General features: G+C 38.0%; 1 protein-coding gene across 4 annotated transcripts in view; it reads left to right on the top strand.

Moving 5' to 3' along the window:
* Positions 1–14,186, top strand: part of SNX13 (sorting nexin 13) — a 67,666-nt gene that overhangs the window by 39,080 nt on the left and 14,400 nt on the right. For 3 of the 4 annotated variants that reach the window (XR_015913882.1, XM_088533492.1, XM_088533490.1), the window contains exons 13-18: positions 241–434; positions 1,924–2,028; positions 3,845–3,977; positions 6,695–6,732; positions 9,963–10,032; positions 12,296–12,468. Coding sequence is in view for 3 of the 4 variants with exons in the window: in XM_088533492.1 (XP_088389618.1) it covers positions 241–434; positions 1,924–2,028; positions 3,845–3,977; positions 6,695–6,732; positions 9,963–10,032; positions 12,296–12,468 (713 nt within the window). In the remaining variant the exon portion in view is untranslated. The remainder of the gene's footprint in view (positions 1–240; positions 435–1,923; positions 2,029–3,844; positions 3,978–6,694; positions 6,733–9,962; positions 10,033–12,295; positions 12,469–14,186) is intronic. The other variant, XM_088533491.1, reaches the window with a different exon arrangement.

Genomic DNA, 14,186 nt, shown 5'->3' with positions numbered 1-14,186 from the left:
GAATGTTACAAGATAAACTGCCTAGTCCTAGACTGTGCTTCAGTTTTATTTACCAGTTATCACCAGTCTGTGTATAGTACTTGATTTGTTTGAATCTGGATGAGTTCTATTCCAGTCACTACTGTATGTTCAATATTCCAGTCAATACAATGTGTTCATGTTAACATCTCGGAGATTTCTTATTCTAAGATTTGCACTAACTGTTGTATTTGCGGGGTGGGTGTTTCTGCTTCTTCGTAGATTACATGCAGCAAACTGGTGGCCAAGCACATCTGTTTTTCTGGATGACAGTGGAAGGATACAGGGTTACAGCCCAGCAGCAACTGGAAGTTTTGCAGAGCCGGCAAAAAGACGGGAAGCATCAGACTAATCAAACCAAAGGTCTATTAAGAGCAGCGGCATTTGGAGTTTATGAGCAATATTTATCAGAGAAGGTAGGAGGAATTTATTTTCTGAGTTGTTTAAAATATACCCTTTCTGCAAATAGTTTTCTGTTAGTTATGACTATGTTAAGAAATAGATTTGATGTAGCCCAGGTTGTTTCTTTAAATTGTTACTTGCATGTCTCCTGTCTAATTTCACCAAGCAGCAAGAAAATAATTTTTTAATTGTTTCTTTAGAAGAAGACTTATATTGCCAATGACTGTCCTGTCAAGTGCGCTGGGTGCATTCTTCAAAAGTTAATTTTCTATTTATAGAGGCAAAACTAAGGAAAGCATGTAGACAAAATCAGGAATTATTTCCCGTTGTGTTCTCCTTTCCTTCTTCCCTCCCTTTTTCTTCCCCTACCCCTCACCAGATTAAGGGGGAAAGCTTGCTACAAAATGTATCCCACAAAACTGGATTAAGGTGGGTTTTCAAATGAAATAACTTCCTGTGTTTCTACGACTGTCTGTATAAATTACTGAAGTATCACCCTGTTAGGTGTCCTTTGTCAAGCTGAACTTTAATATTTCCAGTAGTCTTGTAGTGGAGTTTGCATTTCAGTGGAAGAAAACACTTGTGAAGCTGTGTTTGCAAAGCACTGTTGTTCTGAACCTGTGTATGCAAAAAAAACACTTCTCAAATCACACGAAAGCCTCATTCAACAAATTATCCCTCAAGTCTGCTGTAATGTGTTTCTTTCTGCATTATTTCCTTCTCTTTGGCTTCTCACCTGAGTAGTATGTTGACGTGGTCTCCTTTGCGCTGCCTGAAGCTTCCTCTGCAGGTTGAACCCAGCAAGTTCCAAGTCAGAAAGCGGCTGTTCCCAGAGCTGTTGCGCAGCCGATGAGCTCGGCCTCGCAGCCGCGCTTGGGAGCCCGAGAGGGCCGACTGTCCTGTCCTGCCCGGGGGACTGGGGCAGGATGCGAGCCTGGGCCTGTCTAAGGGGAGCTGGAAATCTGCCATACCTTGTATGCATGCCTGGGAAGCTGGCAGCTTCTTAGTGCACTGTCCCTCCTGGTAGCTGCATAGATTCTACGTAAAAAACCTCTTTTGGTGAACATCGCTGCCGGTTTCTGCAGAAACAGGCAGAACTGATGGCTGGTCAGCCTTCCCTCAGGTGCTTTTGGACCGTATCCACTTACTCTCTTATTGACTTCTTAATTTCTGAGTCTAGATCTTGCTACTTATGAATAAATAAATAACTTGCTTTCGAGACTGGGCAAATCTAGCTTGGGGGTTCAAGCTAATGCACATAATGTTTTTAAGGTGATTCTTGGTATTTAATCTCCAGTTTCTGAATCTGAACACCTGTTCTTTGCATCTCATTGCAGCTCTTTCTAGCTTCTCTGTGTATTCTCCACAGTTCTGGAGCTAGAAATACCTATTAAGAAGAAACTGAGTGTGCTTGCAGATTGTGAAATTGTGTGGGATTTTATTTGTGAAAGTAGAAGCTTTTTTATCTTATGCTGCAAAAGTTGATTTAGATCTCTATGGCAGGCATCTCCGAGAGTTAATATTGATGACAACTTAGTAGCAAAACTGGCAGAAACACTGAACCATGAGGATCCAACACCTGAAATCTTTGATGACATTCAGAGAAAGGTATACTCTGTTCATCCTGTATTTCTGAGGAATTGTTAAGGTTATTAAACTTTGTTGCAGCCATTGGACAGGAGGAGGGAGCTCACATATTTGAAATCTCGAACATATTTTGCGACTTTTCTATTTCATAAAAATCATATTCTAAATAGGTAATTTGGGCTTAGCTGTTAGCCATGGTTTGAAAAACAACAAATGGAAGGTGCAGGTGGCCAGTATGAAATTAGTCATGAAGCAGAAATAAAAGAGTGGGATTATTATTGTGCACTAATCTAAGAAACATGCATAACAACTCCATGGTACAATATTAGCTTACTTTTAGTCTCCTTCTAAAAGCCGAGTGTAGGCATTTTACCAAAGTCAATATTGTATCTCTACCAAGGAGTTAAAATAACGACAAATACTAACACACATAACATAACAAATAACACAAATATTAACACTCTTTCTCTTCAAACAAACTTAACAGAACTCAGATTTTTGACTGTTCCATTTCAGTGTATTTCTGCAAGCCTACAGTGTGGCTCTCTGAAGCAGTATGTACCAGAGATAAAACCTTATTTTTGGCACTTACATACATAGCTTTTGTCACTCTAAGGATTGAAATAGGAATGAGTGAACAATTAATTATGCATCAGCTAAATACATATCAAAGACATCAAAAAAAAATCAAGTCATTAACTCATTTAGGTTAAAAGTTACTGATACAAGCTATAAACCTGGAATCAGTCTGTTGTACTTGAGATACAAATTCACGCCTAATGAAAACACCTTGTGAATTTATATTGCCCAGAGTATGTTAACTGGGCCTTGTATGGGATTTCTTTATACTGAAGAGAACATAAAATTCTCATAAGCTGTAGTAGAAATTGACTTCCTCTGACCTGCATGGCTTTTTTCCATTCTTATTGAATAATAGTACTTTGCTATATTTCTTTTACCATTAAAACCCATTAAGCCATTAAAATAATTTATCATGAATGTCCAAAACATTTATGGGTTAGTTTCTACAACATATAAATATGTATGTCTGTTTATATATATATATGTGTGTGTGTGTGTATATTTATAACAATACTTTAGGAACCAATTGCTAAAGATCTCTTAAGGTAATTTTCTAGGAGTTTAAAATGTTGCATATTCTCCCTTTTAAAATTCTTATGTACTTAAATTGCCAGTTGCCTTTCTGATAAACCCGAATGGTTTAACTGGTGAGTAGGTAGCTGTGGGATTGGATATGACAACCCTGGAAAAAAGATAGCAGTACAGCAGTGTGCCACCTTTTGTGGTGGTATGGCTAACTATGACACAAGATCTGACTGCAAGTGCTCAACTGGAAATTTTCAAAAATGTGATGTGGTACGTGGTCTTCCCTCCCTTCTTTTCCTTCTTCTCACCTCCATCCCGAAGTGTGTACAAGTCTACACTTACAGTTCACCCACGAAGGACGGCTCTGAGAAATAAGCTTTGTCAAATGGTAATGGCTAAATATAATGCAGCTGGGGCAAGAGGAGAGAAAAGAGATATTTACACTTAATGTGCTACTTGCCTTGCTGTCTATACTTACTCTTTCTGATACAATGTTTTCTGAGATTCTTGTATACTTTGAAATTTGGAAATGCATTGGGAACTAACTGTGCTAAGACTAAGCTACTAAGCTTCCCTTGATATTTCAGTCAGTCTTAGTAGCATTTAAAGAAACCCCATACACAAGGAATAAAATGCACTGATACACGGTGATCAAATGTATGGGAACTAGAGTGTTTATTGCAAAACATGATGAATATTCCTAAGATTAGTATCTTTTTATTTCCATAAGGTGTATGACTTGATGCTGCGAGATGAAAGATTCTACCCTTCATTCAAGCAGAATGTCCTGTATGTGCGTATGCTAGCTGAGCTGGATATGCTGAAGGATCCTAGTTTCAGAGGATCAGATGATGGTGAAGGAGGTGAGCTCCTTGTCTCTAAGGTGTTTTCTTTTAGTGTTTTCTACTTTAATATAAAAATAATGAAATTACATTTGCCCTTTCTGAGAAATGAAATAAAGTACTATAATATCTCTTTTTTAGTATTATTGTGTCCTGTTTCTGTGGGTTTTTTTGTTTTGTTTTTATATATACACACATACACATATATACACATGCTGTTTTGAAAAACAAATGAGTTTTTCCCTGATAAGTTTATCAATGTTGTCATCTTTGTTTGTTTTGTTTTTGATTAAGTCTTGGTGACAAGTGTGTGCCTAAAATAAATGTGTGACTGTCACTTGCATTTTTTTTTGTAATACTGAGGTGTTTCAACTTGATGGGTTGTTTTAATATATAACTACAGAGCATCTAAAAATAGAACTGAAAAGTATGTAGGAGATGTGCTTTCTTAAAGCTCTTTGGAAAAAATGAAAACCTTGATTTTTTTTTTCTTTTTTTAGTGATAAATAGGACTTGCAAGTCCAAACTGTTTGTTCCTGGTCATATACAAAGATAGGGAGCCTAAGTTCGGAAATGCTCATTTTATGCATTTTCAATATTTCGTATTGAATTCATTTGAATATCTTCTGGTTCTGTTATAGTTTACCTTTGTGTTCTTGCTAATAGCATAGTGCCTAGAAAGTAATTTTAACATAGTTCCATTTCTGCACACACGTTTTTTCTGGAGCCCCCTGAGGTACACTTTTGAGTAAACAAAAAGGTATTTTAAGAACAGAAGTAACTAAAAATGGAAGAAGGATTGTGTGCTTTACCACCCTCTAGTGGTATCCTTTGCTAGTATCTGAAAACATGTAAGAATTACCATTATAAAGGTCAGTTTTGATCACGTATTCTTTTAGTTTTAAAGTGACCCTGTGGATGAAGCTATCGCAGTGTCTCTGCGGAGCCTAGATTAGTGTACACAGCAGTCAGTCACACCTTTTCTAGCTGCATCTTTGTTCTCGTGTTCATGATTTTTTTTCTACCTAACTATTGTATGCTGTTCTTTTTGTGTTTGGTTGTTTGATGACCATTCATGTGCTAACTCTGTTCCATAACTTTTAATTTGTTCACTTAACAGTCTTCTAAATCCTTTTCAAAAAATCAGAAATTCTGAAAAAAAATGCATGCTTTTGCCTGGGTCAGGTACAAGTCAGCTCATTCCCAGGTTAAAACCCCTGACTGTGTCTATCTTAATAAAATTCTTAACAAATATTGGGTGTGGTCTTGCTAATAAAAGCTACCCAAATAGAATAAAATATTACTGTGGTATTAAAGTGAATAGGCATAAAAGCAAGTCTGTCCCTTGCCTCCCTGTTAGGAAGCATGAGGATTCAGTGCATGAGTTCTCTGTGTTCTCTAGAGATAGAATACCAAAAGATTCTGAAGTCTTTGAGATTTAAGTAAATTCAGGTGAAAGGGATTGAAAAGGGAATTCAGAAGATACCTGCTGGTATTTTGGAATTTGCTGCTGGCATTTGGCATTTACCAGGTTTTGGTTTGCAGCCTGGCAAGCCTAAGTGCAGCACGAGCACCTCAAGCTGCTGTTTGTGGCTGTATTTTTGTCTTTGTAGAGTGGACAGTAGATTCACTTCATTTTGTGCATGCCAGTGTGGCTCTTACTTTCTACGTGTGTGAAGGAAGAGGAGGAGGGTTTATTTCTGTGCTTCTTCGTTGATTTTCTTTTTTGAGCGGTTGTATAGGAATTGAAAATACACTGTGCCTCATCCTTGTGAATTTTTGTTTGTTTTTTGCTCATCTGTCTGTTTCATTTTGCCTTGTTTTAACCATCCTGCCACGCTGGTTTCCAGCTGTTTTGATTCTGGCGTGTGGAAGAAACCAGCTCCTTCGTGGCCGCCTGGGCAGGTGTCCTCGGTCCCTGGCAGTCCCTCGGGAGCTGCTGGGCTGTGGGAAGCAGCGTGGGCCGTGCTGCCGCCCTGTGCAGGGTGCATCAGGGCATGCCTGGACTTTCTGAACACAGTATTTAGTTTTCCTATGTTAAATTATGTTACTTCTTGTATGATGCTGTTGCACGCCCCATGTGAGAGCTCAGGCAGTTCCAATAACCTGGCCTTTTCTCCCCGTCTGCTCCTGCTCTCTTGTGTCTTAGTTTTTTTCTCAAAAATACTTTGGGCTAGAAGGGCTATCTGGCAACAGCTCAGCTGCTGAATGAAATTGAAGTAATATTTTTCACTTTCAGAATTAATAGAAGAACATTTTAATATTCAGGATAAAGACAGCTTTTAAGATCTCTGTTTTCTGTCGAAGCTAGTAAACAATTTATCATTCCAGGCATGTTTTTCTCCTGCGTAGTCCCAAATAGTCAGCAAGTCCAAAACTATCCTTCTCCTTAACCAGACTACACATCTGATTGGAATCTTTTTAACGGTTAAGCTGACTCCTTAACAAAGCAATCTAGTGTGATGATATTAGCTTAAAAGAAGGATTAATGCTCTCTGGAGTATTTCACTTAGCTGCATATACCTGCACACATTTTCTTTATATGTTTTTATTGGAAGCTTAAAGTGCTTGGATGCTGCATGCAACACTTGTCCAATGCTACAGTTGCCCAATTTTCAATAAAGTTTTGTCTATGCAGGTTTTTTTCTTTGTTGTTCTTTGTTTTTTTATGCCTTGTGTGTGGCCTGACTTTGGAGAAAATCTAACTTGTTTTTCCTTTCCTTCTTCTCTATTCCCAGAATCCTTTAATGGGTCTCCTACTGGTAGCATAAATCTGGTAAGTGCTTTGCTGCATTTTTTTTCTTTCAGTAGTAGAGAAAGTTTTATAAAGTAGATTGCATTGTGTATAGGTTAGGGAGCTTACTGCATTACAGTTTAATTTCAGATAGAACCAACCTTGCTGTTCAAACCTCAATCAAATCAAACTCAAAACTCAGATATCAGTTCATTTCGAAGATAAACCTCTCTTTTTTCAACTTACCCATGTATTTCATGAAATACTTTTTTTCTGCAAGAAACTATGCATTCAGCTATAATTTATGCAAAAAAAGCGCTCCCGTGGATTTTTTTTAAATAGGCATGAATTTGAAGTTAGGTGGTGATAGGTGGAAAAAATCATTTGAAATCTCAAATAATTAAATTCAAATGAGCTCTAAAATTAGTCATTTAATCATATTTTCATAGTTTTTCAGAAGTTGTTTTTCAGAAGTTATTTTTCAAAGTTATTTAGGGAGGAAAAATCAGAAATGTTTTGGATATATTTCCCTTGCACTTGTTTCTTAAAAATGCATCAACCTGAGCCACAAGACAAACAAAGTTCAGCTGTAGCTCAGCGAGATTGTTGGTAATTCGTGAGCCTTTAGGAAGGTGTGAGATGCACATGCAGTCTCCTGACGTATGTGCTCCCAAACAATTCCAGTCCGTTCCAGGAGGGTTCTGTGCCCCCTGAGGAGCTGCATTGTGTCAGTTCGATCACCTTGCTCTGTCTGGAGGAATAAATGTGCTCAGCATAAATGTAAACGTGCCCTTGTGAGCTACTTTTTTTTTTTTTCCTTTTTCTTTTTTTGCTTTCCTACTGTTTACATATGAAATATAAAGAAAAAGTTTAAATGTCCAACTGTTCAATTTGCATAAAATGCTTCTAGATTATGCAGAAGAGAAGCTTATTTTAGCCCAATTTTTTATAAATTTATGTAAAGCAATGATAGTGTTTCACAAAAGGGCTTTTTAAAATGGACTATACTTTAAAAAATATATTAAAATGTTTCTTTAGAAAAATTCTGGTGTATCAGAAGTGTTTTATAGGTTGGGATTTGTCTTTGCTATAACTTATTTGGTTAGTTTTTATCTACTGCTTAATTTCCTGTAGCCTTTTCAAACAGACAGGTGTTTTCACAGGACATTTGAAAGACTTATTTTAGTTCTGAAAAGTGCATTTTAGAGTAGTGCGTTTATTGTTTTTCTGGAGAGTAAAGGACATTTTAACAGAAATGTGCATCAAAGGTTTGTTTGTGCAGAGGAACCTTTGCTTTCTGCAGTCTGTATTGTTTACTGCTGTGCAGGGTTTTCTGTGCTTTTACAGGTGTTTGAATATTGGCAGATTAGTTTTTCCTGGCTGAATTCCATGTCAAGAGTAACTGTCTGTACTAACAGTATAGCTCCCTTGTGTCAGTTAGTTACATGAAACAAAATAGACCACAGAAGAGGTTACTTCAGAGGTCAGCAAATTTCTGTACTTTTAACGAAAGATAATATATTAAGTAAGATGGGGTTGTGTGATCCTTTTGCGTTGTAATTAACTTTCAGGGAATATATCTCAGTGTTTCAGGGAATATATCTCAGTGTTGGTGATATTAGGCATTTTCAAATTAAAATATTTTGTTAGCTGCTCAAGTCTCAACTATTTAATTTACTGGTATTAGTTGTTGCTCTATAGTACCTTGCTGCAATAGCGGAATGTTTGCTGAAGAATACCTTGTAAAGTACATCTGCAGTTTATACCTTTATTTTAAGATTAATTGGAAGCCAATCTTGAAACTACTTGATTTTTTTTTTTTTTTTTTTTTACACAAAAGCGGTTTCCTAATTTCTACCCTTTGATATGTCAATCTGCTATATTAAACTGGTAGGCCACCTTTCCTGGGGCATAAAGCCCCTTGTGGAATAGATTCTTGAGCAGTCCATCTAAATGGACCCATAAAAGGAGCTTCGTACGTGGCCTTTGCATTGAGCAAACAGAGGAAGCTAGGCAGGAATTACATCTCCCAGACCTCAAAAGCGGCAGGAAGGGCCTGGTGCAGCTTCTAAAGGTTGTCAGTAGCTGCTAGCTGCATTTCCACCCTCCTCCCCGCTCCATTTCGGAGGAGCCGAGTGCTCAACGTGGCCATAGGGGCAGCAGACAACAGCAACAGAAGTTCTACAATAGTAAAAGTCATTACTTCATAGGCAGGAAAAGGGTTAGCACAGTCAGTTGTTACTTATCTGGAGTAATAACACCTCTTGCTGCTAGTAACAGGCTTCTTTTTTTTTTTTTTTTTTTTTTTTTTTTTATTCTCGGACATTTGTATTGATAAGTCTACAAGCTTAGTCATAGACAGGAGATTGCTTATCTCAGTACACATCAAAGCATCATCAATGAGTGCAGAGCTCGAGTGTCCTTGAGAATTTCTGGGTAAGATCCCCGAGGGAGTCGAGACCCAAGAGCCCAGTCTTCTAAAGTACCTTCCATCTTCGGCTCTTTTAAACCCAGTAATTTAATAGTAGATCCATCTACGTCCATAAACTTTTCCTCTATTTTTGGCAAATGCAATTGTGTGGCCAAGTTTCTCACCCAACAATTTCGTACAGCAAGATTATGCTAAATGTTAATAGTTAAAAGTACAATTTTAAATAAAAAGTAATTTCAAAAGAGAGAGACCCGTTAAAGTGTTCCCAGATAATTACTGAACAGGGAGACAGGGCTTTAACATAGCTGAAAATGTATCTCTTCATTTGTTACAAGAGAAAACATTTCTGAGGAAGGTGGGTTTTTTGTTTGTGTGGTTTTGGTTTTTATTTTGTTTTCTTTGCCTACAGCAGAGGTGTTACTCAGTTCTTGCTGTGCCATAACTTATTTAATATTCTAAGTCACGTGGAAGAAAATGGAATAGTATAAAGACGTAATCAGAGGATCTAAATGTTGTAACTCATCTGTATCTTCAAAGCTTATTTACTTATTTCATGCTCAATAAAAGACTAGATATTTGTGCTTTTACAGCTAGAATTGACAGTGACACTGCTCACAAAACTGTGAGGAAACTGGGGGAAAATAAGGTGCCCTAACATTGGTGTAATAAAGTTTTAGGAGCCAGACAGTAAGAATTCTTATTTTAATTATTACAGTGCATGAAGCTATTCTAATAATGTTGTGACCTGGGAGTTGAAAATGAAATAAATTAAAGAAAAAGCCTCTCTTGGTTGTGTGTACAACTGTATTGTATTTTTTGCCTTTTTCTCCCCGCTCTGCAGTCCTTAGATGACCTGTCAAATGTCCCTTCAGATGAGACAGTTCAACTCCATGCATACATCTCAGATACTGGTAAGTGAATCTGCAGCAATGATTGCCTTCTTTGCTGCCTTATTTATTTATTATGTTTTATTTTTTATTAAAGGCCCATCAAATCAGAATTATTTCACTTTTTTTAATCTCATATAACATTTGAATTCATATTTCCCATTAAATCCTTGTAATGATAATCCTTAGGGAACTGGTGGTACAGCTGCAGATTGCATTTCTGTATCTGAATGTAATTTGTTTTTTTTCCTCTATATATTACTTGTAGTTATTTTTCCAACTTTAATTCTTGGACGTTTACTTCTCTTGCTATAAAATCTTCTCTTACCTTCTCATGCTTCCTTATTGGCTTTGCATTTTCATTTGAAATAGTTACTTCCATCTTTAAAGTGGTGACTTAAAAAAAAAAAAAGTAATAAAAGTAATAAAAATAACTAGTAATAAGTTAATTTGAATAAGCTTATTTGAATGAGAACATATGATGAGCTTACTTGATATGATTTGCAAATAGTCTGGATAGGCAGCATTCAACAGAGATAACTAAATTGAGAAGAGATCTTTGGATACATGTTTTTTAGAGTTCACTATGCAAAAGACTTTTGAAATGCTGTGTTCATGTAGCAGACATTTAATGAGCAAGAATTCAATTGCTGGACATTTTTTTTTAACTCTGCTATTTTAACCCAATAGTCTCTATGTAATCAAGTCTCAGCCCTCTTGTGTCTAAATTTGATATTCAGAGAACTAAAAAAAAAACCATATTTAAGGTTAGGATTAATATGATGCTTATCATCTGAATTAAATTTAGGAGTCGTTTTGATCTTTCTAATCAAAAAGATAAATTTAAGGAATACAAATAATGTTCTATTTATTATTTTCATGGCAGCACATAGTGATAACTGTCATCTTGATTCTGGCTATCTGTAATACTCCAGCTGAATGAACGGTTACTTAAAGGCTTAAACTGCGAGATAGGGTTAAACTGGGCGTCTTCTCTTTGTCTTCAGCTCATGCCTAAATGCGAAGTCCAAGTTGCGGCCTCGCCAGTGCTGCGGGCAGGCTGGCGCCTGCGCGCAGGGCCCGTTCCCTTGCTGTGCCCGTGCTGTCACGGGCTGCCTGGTGCCCCGCTGGGGGAGCGCGGCAGCCCTGCTCACCCCGAGAGGATTCGCTCTGCTTTGGCGTGCAAAATGCGTGCTGCTTGCGGAGCAGCCTGGTAGGGGCCCTCGCTGTGATTCTGTTGCTGCTGCCCGTGCCCGGCGGTGCCCCCGAGGGGCAGTCGAGCCGCCCCGGAGGCTCCGTGTGTGCCTGGAGGCCGGCGCTGCCGCCCACGCTCCCGCGTTCGGCTCTCGGGGCTCTCCCTGCTCCTTTCTCCTGGGCTCCAGCGTCCCTCACCCCTCCCCTGGAGGGTGGAAGCCAGAAGGGTGGCCGTGCACCTCTACTCATGTGCACGCTGCTAGCGAGTAGTTCCCACCTTGTCAGCAATTGCCCTTCCCCTAAAGGTGCTCACTGGCTGCCTATCCAGTCCTCTGCTTCAGAGAAGTCAAGATTGGAAGCACAACAGAGATTAGACCTGATGTTTTGTTAAGAAAAGCATGTTTCAAAGAGCACTGGTGCAGTAAGGAGTTCACAGAATGTAATGAAAAAGGATTCTTGTCTTTCTACTGAAAAACTGTGTTACCTAGTGTTGGTTCCATACTTCAAAGTGCACAGTGTTGCCAGTTTAAATGCGTAGGCACAGTTTAAACTGCATACACAGTTATAGGCTATTCTGCAGCGTGAATGGAATTTTTTGAAAAATAAATTATATACTGGGGATGGGAGGAAAGTGCAAGAGAAAATAAAAATGTGCAATGGGGAACAAAGATACTTGCATTTATTCAAGATAGTTATCTCTGGTTTTTGAATCTGTAAGTTAACTTTTCCCCATAAATGTGTGTGCATGCATACCTGTGTCTCTCTTTGTTATTGTTGATGACAAAGTACTGACGTTACTAACAAAATTGAAGGCCTGTCACGTTGAAATGGTTTCAATTCTTTGGTTTGTCCAGCAGTGAAACTTTTCTAACTTTTAGGCTAGCTAATCATTATAGATTAAACTTAAGTTTCCATAGAAAGTTTCTGGAGGGTGCCACTCATAAAGTTCACTGGATGAAGGGATGGCTTACTGCTCCTCTTACATGTCCATTTTTGTCTCCAGTCTGTCATTTCAGGCATTTCTTCACTTCACTTTTGTGTCCTCTCGTCTTCCTTTCTTCTGTTTGTTCCCTTTTTGTTTTTAAACTACTAGTCTATGCTGACTGTGACCCATATGCCGTGGCAGGCGTGTGTAACGACCACGGCAAGACGTACGCGCTGTACGCGATCACCGTGCACCGGCGCACTCCGAGCGGCGACGAGACCTGGAAGACCTACAGGCGCTACAGCGACTTCCACGACTTCCACATGAGGATCACTGAGCAGGTAGCTCAACGCGCGGGAACTCGCCAGGGTTTCTGTGCAAGGTACTTAATCTTGTGCCTTGCCAGCACACAGCACCGGCTTGCTCAAAATGAACGGAGATGCAGTTATAATACGACATTATTTTGCATTAAATTGGGTTTGTTCCACTCTTTGTCACATGTTATTTGTACCAAGCAGTCTACAGGTGCATCCCTATGCAGTTAGTAACTAATGCTTATATAATTCCTTGAGTAAACATAACTGAAACTTGAAAATTGTTTATTTGTTTATTTTCCCTTAGCTTAACCTTAACCCTTAGCATTCTAAAAATGTTCCAGTGGAAGTGCTGCTGGTTGGAACAGTGGCATAGTTCGTTTGTGGTATTTGTCACAGGGATTAAGAAATAAAAACTAAGCTTGGGAAATAGGCATTTAGGTTTTAAGTGAAATGCTAAGGATCGGTGCAGCCTTAGAAGGGGCAGCTGTTAGCAGTTCTGTGTATTACTAGACAATCTGTCTTTTATTGCTCTCCTTGTATTCTCAGACTCTTAACCCCCATAAAATAAAAGAAGGAAAAATAAAGAGACTAGTAATTCACCAGCTGGTACAAAGTAGAACCTGCTGACATGAATAAGTGTCAGTAATGCATTGCTTTGAAAAGGAAAGAGTAAAATGCTTTTAAACCAAGTCTTTATAAGTTGACCACATAAACCTTTTAACTAGTCAGAAGCACTGGATTACAGCCCTGTACTCCATTGTTAATAGAGGGCTGTAGAGAATAAATTCTGTGCAGGTAGGTTAGCCCTGTAAAGTCAAAGCAATAGTAAAAGTGGAAGGAACGTTATTAAAAGGCAGACATTGTATTGTATTTTTGTTTTAATTATAAAGAAAATTTAAAGAATCCCTGACCTGCTGAAAGAGTTGTGGGATCCCTGATCTTGTGAGTTAATATTATGCTAATATGGGGCACTCATTTAAAACTTATCTACTGCTACCTGACTGGAAAAAAGGGCAGCAGCAGCATTTCAAAATAAGAAAGCTTGGAATCTTTTCATTGCTAAATCCAGTTTCCTTGAATTTAATTTACTGGGGAGAGGAAACCCCAAACAGCATTCTAGAACTTTCAGATATCGAAGTGTAAAAATTATTTTAGCATATTTTCGTATCTCAGAAATTCCAACACTTTGGTTTTGACAATAAAATAGACATTCATACTGAGTCTTCATTTACAGGAACACTGAATAGCTCTCTTCTTTTTGAATTCATTTCCGAGTTGTTTTCTAATTTGGCTTCTTAAAGGTTAGGATCTTTTTACTTAATCCTTGCCCTTCCTGTTAAATTTATTGTTCACATTTCATCAAGAAAATAGTAGGCCAAAACAGAATTGAAGTTACCTGTGCATATTATCCATAAGGACTTCTTTCTTTAAAGTACAGTGCAAGTTCATGTTTGTTTATTTATTATTTTATTTTATTTAGCTAGTCATTTAATAAGTGTAATTTGAAGGTGATATCTATATTTAAAATAGCGGCTGTTCTTTGCATGCATTTCTTCTAGTTAGATAAAAATATTCCAATAAAACCTAGATTCCCTCTTCAGCTCTTTTCCTGCATCAAATACATCCCAGGGAAAGGGGATTGGTAAAGCTGGAAAGTTATCCTTTGTCTCCTCCTGCAGGCCATAAACTACCAAACAAATGGTATGGCCTTACAAAGTTTAATTTCATCACTAAAATGAAGT

The sequence above is a fragment of the Tinamus guttatus genome, unplaced genomic scaffold (assembly GCF_059628265.1).
Source record: "Tinamus guttatus ecotype Peru unplaced genomic scaffold, ASM5962826v1 Tinamus_guttatus_pri_ptg000503l, whole genome shotgun sequence".
Lineage (NCBI taxonomy): Eukaryota > Metazoa > Chordata > Aves > Tinamiformes > Tinamidae > Tinamus > Tinamus guttatus.
This window is presented reverse-complemented; position numbering and strand designations above follow the sequence as displayed.